Below are 15,669 nucleotides of genomic sequence, written 5' to 3'. Positions count from 1 at the left end.
TTAGAATTCACACTTTACAAATTACAGTAGCGGCGCGTGACAACAGCAGGAAGCGTGTGTTGTGCTATCTATTTAAAAATAGATAGCACAACCAGATACGTCTCCTGACATACTTTCACCAAGTTGAGACTCTGTGAAATCACAATTATTGCTGAACATTTGCAAGATCTGATGAGAGTCTATGGAAACTTCACAGAACCTTTGCAATGCGTTAACAATGCAACACAAAAAACAGTATTAGTCTTTAACCCACTCATACATTATGCCCTTCAGATCAGTATATGGGAATTAAATGGTTTAATGGATAAAAGGGTTCAACATAGCACTTGCACTCAAGCATGATATGGCTGCTTTCTTACTGTTGGCATGGTGACATGTTACATAGACAGGCCCAGATGCTCCGGCAGCATTCTCGTGACTGTCACGTTGGAACGGCGAAGCATTTGCAAGTCAACTACAGCTCTGACCACCATCTGCTCTGCCTGAGATGGATACTATTTTTTTTTCCTCGCCTTTTTTCCCCCCTCTCTCTCTCTCTCTCTCTCACTTTTTTTTTTCTTAAATAAATCCTTTCCTTCCTTGAATCCTGTCAGGATAGACAACTGCAGCTATCATGTAGGGTGTTATTCAGGCACTGAGTATGACGTGTGTAAATCCAAAGCAATGAGTAAGTGAAGTGATGGGAAAATAGGGCATCGCAGGATTTCATGAGGAAAAGTGTTATTAGGTTACTGATTTGCTGCATTTTAAAACATCGTCACACTTCTGCATGACTTCTGACTGTCAATATATAGATATCAAGTCATTTTTATTTATGCCTAGTGCATCCTGTTGAATTTCTAGGATTACTGGATTGAATCACAAGATTCATTTCTACCACTCCATCTACTTCTCAGCAGAATGCTACCATATGCAGCCATTACACTGTACTGATTCTAAACATTGCATTCGTTTTTTGCTCTCTACCTCTAGCACATCCAAAAACAAAAGTTGATATATTGCCAAATAGCGAGTAACCAACGGTAGGCTGCATCCATTCCTTTAGGCCATGTGGAAGAAGCAGATACACATTGTTCAGCATTGATAAAGTGAACTGAGGTCAACAGATAGAGAAAATAATTGGAATCTTGGCCTCATCTGTCTTCTTTCTCTAGTGCTGGATGAAGCCAGGGTGTTTTAAGGCAGTAACACTCCAACCCCTCTAGCTGAATACATTACCATGATCTACTGTGCTGCTACAACCCACTCAACCATTCAAAGGTCTTTGGCCAGGGCAGCAGTGAGAAAGACAGAGAGAGGGAGAGGGAGAGAGAGAGAGAGAGAGGAGTAAGGGATACAATGGCCTGGCTGTGGAAATGTGCGTAGGAGAAGTGTGAGGGATCACAGAGTCAAAGGTCACCTGATAACAACACTGAGTAACCAGTCACTGTGCCAGATAGCTAGCCATGCTCGGTATCTATTTTCCTGTCTGACTGCTGCTAATAACTGGCATTAATTCTAACTTCAGCGGTGATTCATCCACATGGGGTCCTGTGTGGTAAGCTGGTGCAAACCCAGAGCCAGCAGTCTAATTTTCCTCTGAGACGTGTGCCACGCTGAAAGTGGAGAACTCATCTGTGGGACATCTTATGATGAGAGTGTGACCGATTTCAAACATCCCCTGCAACATGTGCCAACATGTGGCTTTTTTTTTTTTTTTCAAAACGTAACAGAACAGCGCTGTGAAGGATCCAGACCTAGTCCTCCACATCCAATGGATACTAATGATGCATATGCTGCAAGACACAAACACATCCACAGGTGGAACAGCATACATTAACAACACTACATTCTTTATGAACATGTAAATTGTATGTTTTGAGCGTCCATTATCATGGCTCATGGCTTTGATCAGCAGCTTCCTCTAGTGTTCAGACAATCAGCCTGATTGGCCTGGGAGATAGCACAGCGATGCTGAAAACTCTCCATGATAAGCGGCGGCTGCAAATGCACCTGACGTGCCGAGCCTGACACTCGGTCCAGACATCTTAAAGCGTGGCAAATGCGGTAGATGAAATCTTTCTGAGACAGGGAAATGTTCGGGAGCTGGAAAATAACCCTTTTAGCTTTAATCAAGATTATGATAAATGTTTCAATTGAGAATCTGGTGACAGACACAGAGCATTTCACAAAGAAAATTGTCTTTTTTTCCCCCCCCCCCCCCCTCCCACTTTCTTTGTGAACCCGTGTAGGTGACACAAGGGAGGGAGAGAAGAGAAGCAATTTAGTGTGAGACAGGTGATCATTTGAAGGCTGGCTGACAGACAGGAGCTCTTATTGCTATAGGCTGCTCTGCTGTTTGCATTACTCTGGTGACAAAAGGGGTAAGGGGCGGAGTGGGGATGAAAGATGGATAATTGTAACCTTAGCATTTAATAGAAATGCATTCTATGTGTCTGTGGGGGTAATCAAGACTCAGACATGGACTTTTTTTTGGGGGGGGGGGGAGCTGGAAGAGACAAGGCTGGGTTGAGATGTACAACTCTCTTTCAAAGCCACAGAAACTGACAAATCAAACAGCAAGACATCCCCCTCCTTGCACACACACACACACACACACACACACACACACACACACACACACACACACACACACACACACGTTAAATCCCATCTCACCCAGTCTCCAGGAGTATCTCACCTTTTCGCTCGTCTCTCTCGTCTAGAACAGAGCAGCAGAGATCTGTCTTTTACTCGTAATTACTAAGCTTTCATAACTCACAAAGGTCTTTTAGGGAAACAGTGTAGCACAGAAAAAGCCCAGGGCAGAGTTAAGGTTTTTAGTAAAGGAACATTCACTAAGCAAGTCAGACACTTAAGGCCAATTTTAGCCTACTAATGCCAGGGATGGGTAGTTGGAATCGCACAGGGGGAAAAGGCATGTTGGGACAAATGTGTGTCTAATTCAAAAAGTGAGGCGTGGCATTAAGGATGTTTCTGTCTTTACTTCATCTTCTGAGATTCTGTAAAGCCAGCGTGATGTTTAGGTGGTTACTGAATGTACTGTACATTTAATCAGCTTTCACCGTTGCTATGCAAACTTAAACTATTTGAACCTTTCACTGATTATGGCTTTTACCAGTGTGATATTTTTTAATGTTGGCCAAATATAGCTGTGCCATATTGTTTTCTGCTAGATATATATTGTGATAATCTCCCCATGATAAGGATTTTTATTGCAATACTGATTATATCATTTGCAGTGTGTTTGCATATGAGCCATAACATAGATGATGGCACTGAGTCAGAGACATGACGCTGATCCTCACAGAGTCCTCACAGTTGACAAGGAGGAATTGAGACCATTTATACTGCTGTGAAGGAAAGATTTCATTCAGATTTTATTGTTCTTACTGCCTGACTAGTTCACTTGAAAATTTTGATGATCAGGTTTTTTGCAGAGCTCTTAATATTGTATGCTCATTCCATATTATCATTTATACTGTTCTAGTAAAATGATTGTGATATAATTACGTCTCATATCCGTCATTTGACCTTTTCAGACATAAATCACTGTAGCTTTTTTTGAAATAGCTTTAGCGCCTTTGATAAAGTTCTTTGGTAACACTTTACGACCCAGAGGATTATTCTCTCACCTGTTCTCCTCTCCGTTTCACTCTCTCACCTTCCTACTCCCCTTTAGTCCATTCGTCTGCTCTACCCACCTTCCGCCAGACCACACAGAGAAAATCCTATCCTTTTAATTAAACAAGGACCCCCAGGACAGGGGCTCAAATGCAATTTGTAACGATTTCCCGCAGCCAAGACTTTGATTATACGAGGGCTCTTTATGCTGACCAAAGACTTTTGACCGCAGTTAATCTTCCATTGAAAGCCATTAGGAGTCTCCTTGCCCCCAATCATGCACACCTCCAACATCCTCCCCCAAGTGACCCACCAACACCACCCTCCTCCAACTCCCCTGTCCTCCAGCTGCTTCCACTACTGCAAACGTATATGTAAATAGTTTAAAAAACGGATATAGAACTTCTCTATACTCCTTATAGAAGTCAAAATGTTATTCAGGATGTATGACAGTAAAACACAACAGGGTTCTTGGGAGCTGAGATTTAGGCTGGAGAACATTTAGAGTAAACCCTTAATTAAATACTGCATGCAGACCACTCTCACTGCCAGCTGCATTATTTAGATGCTAGTTGGAGTGCTTGAGATGACTGGGTTTAAATGTTAAGTTAAGGAAGCATAAAGAGCTGTAGGGGCTGTTAGGAAAGATAGCACATTTTCTCCCAAGCTAAACATTACTTAGCTTGCTTGTATGGCAGTTTTTGTAGAGTCAGGCAAGTCAGGAAGTGGTTGACTTACATTATCCAGCATGTGCATGTCTGTAAGATGGACTACGTGTGCGTCTGTGGTTAAGACAACGTGGTGGTTCTTACATTGACGGACTCCTGGCCAGCGTACTTGACTCGGATCCTGGGCTCCTGAACCACGTCCAGGTTGGTCCCTGTCACCATCAGAGGGGTGTGGCCACTGGAGAAAAAGCAGCACAAAGAACACACAGTTTACTCCACAGGGTTTGAACAAACATGTTTGTCATGTGCTTTCTTAATTTCTTTGTTTCTCATTTCGGTGAAGATTCTCAGTCGTCCAGGTAAAGTTATCTGGAAGTTGAGTCCTGGCAACTGGACTTCCTCCTTGTTAGGTCTTATTGTTTTTTTGATTGAAGACCAAAGAGAAAAGAAAGAAACAGAACAGAAAAAAGTCCAAACGCAATTCTCAGCTAAACTTTCTAACCTTGATCTACCTCTTCAGAATGAATCAACTCGCCCTCTTTTGGGAGATAACACTCTTTGGAGTGGAGGATGATTAGAGATGCTTTTCAACTTCACTGGCTACAATCAATTGGTGCAGATTTGTGTTTGAAATAAGAAGACAGCTCAAACATTTAAGTATGCTTGGGCTTGATGACACAGAAGCACGACGTAGGAGGGTTGGGAGGCTCTCCCTGAAGCTCCCTGTTGCTGTAGTTTGTTGGTTTTTGTTGTTGCGCCCATCAATGTGGAAGGGGCGTGCTGAATAAAGGTGCCGAGCAGGAATTGTTGCAATAATAAATGTTGTGTTGTTGTGTGTTGGCTGTTGGTTCACTGTAGTACCGTGCAGAGTGAGTTACTGTAGATGGACCTTGTGCTGTCTATAGGCTCATTAAATTATATACCCTGCTATTGTGGAGACAAGAATCATTCACTAACTGCTCCTGCTCTCTCTGTCCATCTACAGGTACAGTGTCTATCTATTTGTTTCCCAATTTCTGAGAAAACTAATATTCAAATTCTCTCTTCTAACTAGACTTAAAGATGGCCAATACGACAACCTCTCTGTCTCGCTTCATTTCCACCCTCTTTCCTCTCTGTGCCGTCACACTTCTGTTGCAGTGTCCCCTGCACTCCGTCTCTAAGCCCATGCCATCTGCTGTGGATTCACACCTCTGATAGCACATTGTTTTACTAAGCCGCTATTTCATCTTCTTCCCTCTCCTGCTTTTAATTAGTAGTGTATGATGTATGTGGCTCTATCCGCTTAAAAGATGGATCAACGCTGCATTTGAGTGGAGATTCACCATCTCAGCAGTGCCCATCCACTCCAGCCTACGTACGTGCCGAGGCAGTTCTATCAGATCCAGACTAATTGGAGGAGAACAGAGCGGTAATTGAAAGTGCAATGTTGACTGTGTGTCTGTGTATGCCACTGGCCTTGACTGGCTGTCTTTAAGGATCTAGATGGGAAGGGAGGGGGTCCAATCCCTGTCTGTTTGACAGACACACAGACTTTGTTATGGAAAGTGAATAAAATAACATGTCACATGTACAATCTGAGTGCATATGCTCGTCTTGACTTTACCTTGCAATGCTCCAGTCTGGCTCAATGCGCTGGACAGTGGGGTCTTCGATGTACTCGAAGGTGAGGCTCTCCCTGATCTGGGCATGATCCACACTCACACTGATCTGCACCGGTCCAACACCGGATATGGAAGGTGCAGAGTAGCACACTATCTCTGTCATGGTCCGTCTACAAGCGAAGAAGAACACACGGATTAATGGAATTATATGAATCTGTATCATTTTAGTGTACAATGTATGTGTATGTTAATAAAAGTTAAACAAATGCTACATCATCCAGGATAACAGCGGACTCGTTTATTTTCATGTGTTTTATGAACTTATAATAGCACAGAAAAAACACAAACTTCTACACATATTCATTGGTTTATTGTACAAAAACAACAGATATTAAATACTGTACAAACTGTAGATAGGCATCAGTGTTAGTTTTGAAAAACGGTGCCATAAAAATAGTGTGTCTCTAATAGTGGCGTCCTTCTTGTAATTTGTCAAGTACACCACTGTTTTTCAGTACTTCCACCACTGTCATATATGCTCCTATGCCTTCCCTTCTGTCCCCACGGCTCCATGTTCTACCTGCCCACCCACTTGAATTCGTCCCAATTCATTAGCAGAGGTGAGCTTGTAGTAGAACAGCCCCCCATCCTCCTCTCTTGTCCATGCCAGGAATACAGGGGAAAAACACAAATGAGTAATTAGCCCCAAATCTCATTAAAGCTGGTTCGAGTCCTTAACCTTACGACATCAGAGTCAGGGAAACTGTTATAGTGAGAGCCAAGAAAAAAAAAAAACCCAAAAAACAGTCGGGGTTAGAACAGATCAGCAGACTGATAGAAAGATAGAATGAGAAGGAGGTGGGTGGATGAAAAAAAAGAAAAACTGTAAGCGCTCCGGGTTCTTCTGGAAGCTATTATTACAGGGTTTGATGCAGCAGGTCATCAAAACCTTATTAAGATTTACTCAAGTTTTCGACAGAGGGAATGAGCGAAGCTTCGCCCCAGGGGATTTCTCACTGATATCAAGGGAGAGAAATACAAGAAATCCGCAAAATATGGCGCGTCTTATTTAATGGAAAGATATTGGGAATCCAAAGCTCTGTGGCGCTGCATGCCATATGTCTTACATTTTCTGACAGTGATGTATGTAGCGGCTCAGAAAAGTTAAAGAAACACTGAGTCGTAGAATTGTGATATGAGTACATACCAAAGGCATAGTGTAAATGGTGTATGTGCTGCAAAGTGCAAATAAGAATCTAATACATAAAGATACCAGGAAAAAGTGCAAGCATGACACAAAAGACAAATGCTCCTGCTGCTGCTTTTCACTTTATTCTAGTTTTTTTTTTTTCTTTTTTTAGCCACTGCCATGCTGGGTGATGACTTCCAGCGTTCATAGTGGGTGAATTAGTCTCACATCTTAATTAAGAGGCACGTGTTAAAACGGTAAGCTGTGAAAGTCAAATCTGTGTCTTTCATTGGCACTTTATTGAGTATGAACATTTCCACCTCGTCCTAATGTGCAATAAAAAGTCTTTATTCGAGAAGGCTCCGGGTTAAACAGAGGCTCAATCGTGCAAGCTGTTTTAGCAAATTAAAGTTTAAGAGCTGCTAATAGCACTTTTAAGGCTTAAAGGAATGCAAGAGGTTAAGTCTCACCCGAAGAACTCGCACGTCTGGTTTCCAAACTGAACGTTGACACTGCTGCCGGCGCCAAGGTTTTCTCCCATTATGGTTACCTTGGTGCCCCCAGACTCTGGACCTCTGCTAGGAGACAGACCTGTGACTGTTGGAGTCTGCAAAACAGAGGAATGCAAAAGAATAAATGAATAGGCGGTGAGAGCAAAGGAGAGGATAAAATGAGAAGCCAGGAGGCCGATTAATACATGGACATTTTCTAGAGCGAGAGGGGGGCAGCATCTCTGTTGTGCCGCTTGAAACCTCCACATATAGTATTATCACAAATCCCCAGCAAATTACAGTTATTCATATTGCCAGGGCGATGGGAGTGGAGTGCAGCGCTGGTGGGAGCAAAAGAGGATAAAACCGGGAGTTCTTAGAGTCCCTGAGAGATCTTCCTCTTGTGTACGAGTGAAGCTTTTTAAAGACAGTCTGAAAATAACTAGTGTTTACAGCGACAGGCAGATAGGCCGCCGTCACGCAGGCAGATGGAGAAATATCCAAGCAGACAGCCTGTCATACGGAGAAGCACACATGCAGCAGCGCACACATACACAGGCACACATGTACACAGATAAGCCGGCACGCCACTTTGTACACAAACATTAAACAACAATTTAAAAACAACTAAATGCACACTCTGTCATTTACACTGCCCCTTTGCCAAGTGCTCCACTGTTGCTGGCTGAAACAGGCAGTCTCATAGGGAGGGTGTCTTGTCGGGAAAATTGAAGAACAGCTCTGTGATGGTGTGTTCTTTTTTTTGTCTTTTTTAGGTGTCTGCAATTCAGGGGAATTGCAAGTGGTGCCAATGCTATGCTTTGTGTAGTATCCTCCGAGGAATTCCACTGCTTCCCAGAGTAGCAGCTGTAACACTGGTGAGAAAAAGTAGCCAAGGATTTATCACAGAGTCGAGAGCATCACTCTGACTAAATTTGTCAGCTCCAATGTGACTTCCAGGAGGCGGGCTAAAGCAGGTCTCTCTGAAAACAACTGTTGTAATTACTGGCTGCTGTTAATTGTTAAGGGAGCACTAATTGTGAAGGTGTGATTGAGCGCAAATAGGAAAGTGGATTATCTGTTAGCTCCAGGCTGGGCAGAGAGCAGGTGACAGAGACGAGGAAATGTACGTGCGAACGTGTAAGGGAGGGGAGTGGATGATGCAGAGTGTGGTACAGTATGGAGTTGTGCTTTCTATATTTGCACGTTGTTTCTTCATCTATCTTTCTTTTCCTCCTTCCTCCCACTTATCTACTATTCCCAATCCTCCCTTTGTAACAGCTAATGCTTACAGAATTTCAACAATACCTAAAACACTGCAAGAGCTCTCAATATTACAAAAACGCAAGCACTTCCAGGAAAACTTGGAATAAATTATTCTTTCTGCCATCCACCGGGTAATGCTTAACTTACATAATGCAGTTCAGCAGTTATAAAAAGTTCCCTTGCAACACTGGAGAACAGGAAAACACTCGCTGGTGGTGAAAACCGGATATGGGACTATATTAATTTAATGCATCTCAATAAGCACAGATTGCATCTACAACTAGAAACATGCAGGGATCAGTAATGAACACCCCCTGAACACCTAGTGCTCTTAATAAAAGAATGTTACATTGAAAGTAATAAGTAAACACACAGAGCTGCTTAATTACACCATTGGTAGGCATGGCAACGCACACATTATTATTTGCCTGTGGCACATAAACAATTACTTTGCAAGCAGAATACACATAACTTTTAATTGAACTAACTCCATTTCTTTGTGCAGCTCTTGTGTTTATCTCATACTGACTTCAGGACAAGTGTTATAAGTTATATTACACAAGGCTACAGATGCAATGCGTTGTAATTGCAGTCGTACCACAAAGGAGTAGAGCTGTGAGGAGCGAGCCTTGAGCTCTGGTCTGCACTCGCCAACGCACAGCTGGACTGGACCAGGTCTGCTGTCCGAAGGAGCCGCATCCATCTCACACACAATCCTACAAAAGACACAAAACAGTTGATTAAAATGACTGCGCAGAATAGAGTTGAGCTTTGTTACGAGCAACTGGAGAGTTTTCTATCACTCTTAAAAATAACTTAAAGCTCAAAAGTTGTCTATATGTTTCAATGCTTGAGCGAAGATGGGAGAAAGTAATCAAAACACTTCTGTGCTTCGTATCGATTTATCTACCACTCTAAATGCAATCTTCTTTTGTTGTCTCACTCATTTCATTACAGGACACATCCACACATCGACCAGGACCCCCTCGGTGACAGTCTTTAAATGAGACCAGTGCTTGTCCTCTCTTGGCACTCGAGCACACCCGAACCGGAGCAAAGTAAATTTCCCACCAACGACCTGGCACCTGACAGCGCTGGTGCTGTGCCAGTGCGGTGCGTCTAATGTAAATCGCACAGCAGGATCAATACAGCTTCATCTTTCCGTGTGATCAGGCGTCAACTGCCGCTGCAGGTGACCCGATCAAATGACATAATAAAACAGGGACGTCTATTGATTGGTGGTCCCGGGGAGAAATATAAAATACAAGAAGCAATCACAGTGTAGAAAGAGAACTGATGAAGAAGACATATTGTTTCTGTAGCGCTGATCATGTGAATTACAACAAACGACTCCGGGAGCTTTGCTGGATGAACTATGTGGAAGACACTGGCTAAAGGAGGATTTACTCACTGGCAGAGTTGATATTTTCATCTCACTGGGCCTCAGAGAAACAGAAACTCACTCACTTCCCAACCTGAAGGCCTCCCTTACAGCTCCTTTGTAAAGCTGCATATTAATGGAAACGACCTGCTCCTTATGTAGAAAACTGAGGGTTAATGCGTAAGTGAATTCTTACTAATGAAGACCACTGTAAAATGCTGCAGAATAGCATCAGTCGTCAGAAAGTATGTATTTTCTGGCTGCAGAGAAACACAGTTGAGACTTTTTCTTCAAAGCAGCAGTGGCTTTCGCACCTTCCTCTGAAGTAGTAACATAAATATGCATGTTTCTTTTTCTTTTTTTGTTCGATTCAGTCCAGCGCATTACATGAAACCTGGTGACTCAATTAGACTCAAAAAAACAAACAGCAACCGTCAGATAAGGACATGCGTATAATGAACCTCAAGCCAATATGACCCCAAAAACGCTCAGAGTAAAAGTCCAGCTCAGAACATTGTCATGAAGACTCCAATTCCTTTGAAGTTAGACTAAAGGGGTCATAGGTTACTTTTTTAATTTCGCCCAGCCTATTTTTTTACATGCCATATAAATGAATTCCCTGGCTTGTCCCCAATTGGATTAAACGTGCTGTCAGATCAGTGCGCAGCTGACAAATTGTCCCCTAGAGCTAAGTGGCACATAGTGAATTTTAATTACAACTGCCCAGTAATGAGCTAGGAACCCCAGACATGTACTGTACTGTATGTCATCACCACTTCTCATGAGCTGTGTGCTGTTCAAATGCCACCAAAAGTTTGACATAATGTCGTGTGTTATGAGAACAACCAACAGGTGAGCTGCAACTGTGCAAGAACGGATGTGTGAGAGGATATGTGTATGGCGCATGTACCGAACCAGCAGCGTACGAACTGATATCCAGCACGTGAGCTGCAGCAACGCTGCGGTGCTGAGCTGTTCTCATTCTGAGGGCAGAAATAGGCCAAGGAAAGAATTAGGGTTAAAGGCTCCTCTGAGAGCCACGACTGTGATAGCCTGTGTGCACGTGCGTGTGTGTGCACATGTGTGTGTATATATATGTGTCAACTGAGTGCACAGCTATAAATTTCCAACTTTACACCGTTCTCTAACTGAAGTCAGCGGAGACAGGAGAATTTCACACTAAGTGAGAGACCGGCCAATTATTTCGGAGAATTTGTCTTTCCTGAAAAACCCCAAAAATACTATTATTATAATATTTCTACTGGGAGAGGGGATGGCTGTGGTACTCAGTAATGCGTTTACAGCCATGTAATGTTCATTTGTATTGAGTTTCTTCATATTATAATGATTTTCAATGATGTAATCATTTAACCCATCAGAGCTGCTGTATAGAATTATTATAATGTTTGTTTTCTTCCACAAACAAAGCTCAATTAGTATACTAATACTTATTTTGGTCAAGGCATCTTATAAGTATGTATTTATCCTTGCCTGCGGGGCCTGCCTCACCTGCGGAGCTTAAACAACCATAAGGCATGGGGGTTTCTTACTCTAAACATGTCTGCGTGTCTAGCCAGGGGGCAAATGTGCAAGTTGGGAAGCGTGGGCTACATTTCATTAGTTCAGGGTGAACGGGACAGGCTTTAACGTGATGTATGCACAGCGTGGGACAATTAGGGAAGTAAACACAAGTAAACACACACAGCTGTTGTGGGATTGTTGATGATGGGATGAGCCACAGAGAGAGAACTGGGGTAGTGTGCTGCAGAGGGGGGGAGAACAGTGATGTCAGGGCCAGACTGTCTGGACCTGCTCCAGTCTTCGTTAAGGCAGAGATTGTGTGGCAAGCAGCATTTGTCACAATACACATCTATTGATCAGAGTTTGGTAGCTCTAACACCCCATACATAATGTATCAAACCCCCAGTTCACCAGCACACCATTAGGACTGTGTGATAATTAATTTGTTCCATGTTTATGATTTTATACTATTGCTGGTTATTGAGTTTCCCATTAAGAGATTTGGTAAACAAGTTGAGTTGTTTACAAAATGTGCTAATTAGCTTATTCTCATGCTGCTTTGTAAACAACGTATGCAACAACATTACAGCAAATGTTTTCACAACTGTGTTCAGGTAACGTGAATGAAGTATTGATATGTCATATCTCAATACAACAATAGCTTTAAAATAAAAAGGCTCATCTTGTATGTGTGACTTACTGCTCAGCAATGATGTAGCCATCCTCTACAGGGGTGCACCTCACCCCCGCCACATCCACGTTGCCCACCATGTCTGAGAAAGCCAAACCGAGGTTCGTGCCGTGGATGGTCACCCGTGTGCCTCCCTCTGGGGGTCCAGCCACCGGGGTCACCTATATGGCAGAAACAGCCAAAGTCAAGGAGAAGCTTGCACAAGTTCTGTGAACAATATATTTTTTTTCTCTGTCTTGTATAAATCATAAATGGTCACAGGTTTTCTTGGATGCTCAAGGGTAAAAATGCTCTTTCGGTCCAGGTGGTTGTAAAAGCAATTAAGCGCACGCCCCATGCCCACATCCACAGAATGTCAGAACATGCCATGAGTCATTGTGCCAGGAGCGTGCTCCCATCACAACAGTAGTTAATGGTACACGCTTTGTAGGTCCTTCACATACTTTGGCAAACACACACAATGACACCTAAAGTCCACACTTATTTTTCAATTCTTTCAACTACACAACAATAAATCCAACAGAATAGAAAATAGATCTATAGGAAAATTGGAGCAATTATCACCAATATGGAGAACCTACTGCTGTTGCCATGGGTGATAAATCAAACAAGCGTCCGTATTAATGTTTTGTGCCGACCACCTACTCATAAAATACAATATGGCTGCCCAGCATGACCTTGGCACACGGTGGCACAGTGCCTTCTGTGCTGCAGAGCCCTGTTGAGGCTGGCCACCATCCAGCCCTTTAAACAAGAGAGGAGAAGAGAAGGAGGAGGAGGAAGTTAAAAGAGTGTGAGCAAAACGAAAGAGAGGAAAAAGACAGGAAGGAAGAGACCAGCAAGGTAGAGAGCGCTGTTCGGAGGACAGGGAAGTAAAAGGAGAACGCGGAGGGCAGTGGGGAGGAGATGCCTGTCACTTTGCTGTGTGGACCTGCTAGTGCTATGTAAACAATCAATATGCTATTACTGGCCATACAAGCAGAAGGGGAAAAACCAACAGTCAGTTGTGCCCGCTTACTGAGCCGCAAAGTGTCACGTGATGGTAACCCTTCGAGAGGCGCTGGCTGCACTGCCACCCCCTCCCCACCACAAACACCAACTATTGCAGTGCGGCTTCCCTGTGGGATGCCGACATTGTAATCTAGATTTAGTGGACATTAATTGCTCTGGATGTAAAGTAAGTGTGTCACTGCACTGCCTGAGGGGTTTGAATACATGAATCTTTTACCACTGCTTGGGCATGCAGGGTATGGGGGGGGGGGGGGGGGGGGACATAATGGCTAAATATATCCATGTCAGGCGATGGCAGCAGCTATTCGAGTAGACTTAGTGATGGTTACATAAGCAATATGAAGGCCTGCGAGAGAAACAAGAGAAAGAGAGAGAGAGAGTGGAGGAGGAGCAGGGGTGGTGGTGGTGGTGGTGGGGGGGGTTATAGACAACAAAAGAAAAAGAAAAAGAGTAAAAACAGAGCAGAGAAAAGAGACTCGAATAAGAAAAAGGCCAGAGAACAGGAGCTGTGCAGCAGAGGGAGTGTGTGGATGCCACGCTGCCCAGTACCATCAGCCATGATGGATGGCAGGTGAGGCAGGGGTGTTGACAGGACAGGGGTACTGGATCACACATGGGTTTGCTAAAAGCTTGGGAGACCTCCTTCTTCTACCCTTGAAGCTGAAACGGAGCCCTTCCCATGGTGGACCGAGCACAGGAAGACAGTCTAATCCATGCATGAAGCCCCGTTCCACTGAGCTCACCATTGGCACATAGAGCCTCAATTCATCAGTGGATCACAGAAAGAGCACCACTTCAAAGACTCACGCCACCCGTGTCTTTGAGGGAGGGAGAGAAGTACTGCTCTTTGTTTTTGTGTTTCTTACAAAACAAAGTGGAAAAAAAATCTATAAAGGAGTCTACTTGTACATGATGTGTTTAGAGTGCCTGTAACCAGATCCTAATGACCTTTATAGACCAGAGGGAACCCACTGCTGTCATGCACTGCAGATAGTCTTTAGATGGGCGGAGTAGATCTTTAGATTTCACTGCAACATCCTCTTTTTCCTTTCCGTCTTTCATCATCTCGTCTCCCTCTGGCTAAGTGACACATCCTCCTCCTCCTCCTCCTAGCACCAGCTTGCTTGTTTGTCTTACCACGTGGACTTTCCGAGGAAAGGGGAAGAGGAAGCCTCACTGGAAGCACGAACACAGTGCCACCCCTAACTTCCCCTGCCATTCCCGCCCAGTGCTGCCATGCCATGCTCCCTGTGTAATCCTTTTAGGAGCAGTGCTGCTGCCTGTCTGGCATTGTCACACTGTCAATACAGGGTAATTCCCAGCAAACAGCTAGTCAGCTTGCGCATCACACTCCCTGCTCGCACTCTTGCACTCTCTCTCGCATTATCTATCTCTCTTCAGCTCAGGGGATCGAAGTATTGATCACCTACTACCACAATTTCCTTAGACATTCTGCTGGATTTGGCAACAACCACAGAAAGATTAGGCTAAAGAGGCATGAGATTGACCTAAATCGAGAAGAGAGGCATATTAATCTATAAGAAAGAAACTTCCAGAAAAGAAATTTTCACTTTTGAGGAGACGATCTGCTCGGCTGAGCAAATGAAAAACTGGTGGTTAAAGTGAAGTGGCCTGGGGATGTCTGTCAATGCTGTGTTGACTTATTCAGCTGAAGTAATGGTGGAGAAAGTTGTGCTGATGCAGCTGAGGCTAAACTAACACCTACAGCAGAAAGCAATACTACAGCACGCCCCTGCTGCCTTTAGGCTATGCAAGAATAGCACGTCACTGTAACTGCGGTAGCTGACCACGCACAGTGGCATTCTCCAGACAATTCAGGGATAATAATGTTTAATTATCCCTTTTACTGTTGAAATATACAATATCAGGGCTTTATTCTAAACCTTTAAAACATACATGTATTACATTAGGGGTTTTAACACATTAAAGCTCTGAAAAGAAATTCCTATGATTACACTACATGAGAGCAGACGTATTTCCATTCTTTCCGCAGCTGTATATTATCCTTTTGAAATTAAATAGCCCTTGATACAATTTAGGAGCTTGCAGCTAATCTCTTTGTCTTTGGACTCTGCTCAGACTAATTCGAGCATGTCACATTTAATTGTGAGTAGCATTTAATGGGGTTGATAAAACCCCACTGATCACTTGTTCCCGAACAAACTACATCCTAAATTCTTTATGGGGGTCTTAAATGTCTTG

At 43.5% G+C, this 15,669-nt stretch overlaps 1 protein-coding gene across 2 annotated transcripts in view; it reads right to left on the bottom strand.

The window, feature by feature from the left end:
* The window catches only part of plxna2 (plexin A2), a 153,874-nt gene that overhangs the window by 31,210 nt on the left and 106,995 nt on the right, over positions 1–15,669 (bottom strand). For both annotated transcript variants that reach the window (XM_026368099.1, XM_026368101.1), the window contains exons 13-17: positions 12,445–12,596; positions 9,441–9,558; positions 7,556–7,692; positions 5,899–6,066; positions 4,437–4,530 (exon numbers count right to left, since the gene is read on the bottom strand). In XM_026368099.1, the coding sequence (XP_026223884.1) occupies positions 4,437–4,530; positions 5,899–6,066; positions 7,556–7,692; positions 9,441–9,558; positions 12,445–12,596 (669 nt within the window). The remainder of the gene's footprint in view (positions 1–4,436; positions 4,531–5,898; positions 6,067–7,555; positions 7,693–9,440; positions 9,559–12,444; positions 12,597–15,669) is intronic.

This window comes from Anabas testudineus, chromosome 7 (genome assembly GCF_900324465.2).
Source record: "Anabas testudineus chromosome 7, fAnaTes1.2, whole genome shotgun sequence".
NCBI lineage: Eukaryota > Metazoa > Chordata > Actinopteri > Anabantiformes > Anabantidae > Anabas > Anabas testudineus.
The sequence above is the reverse complement of the archived record's forward strand: the minus strand, read 5'-3'. Positions and strand labels throughout refer to the sequence as shown.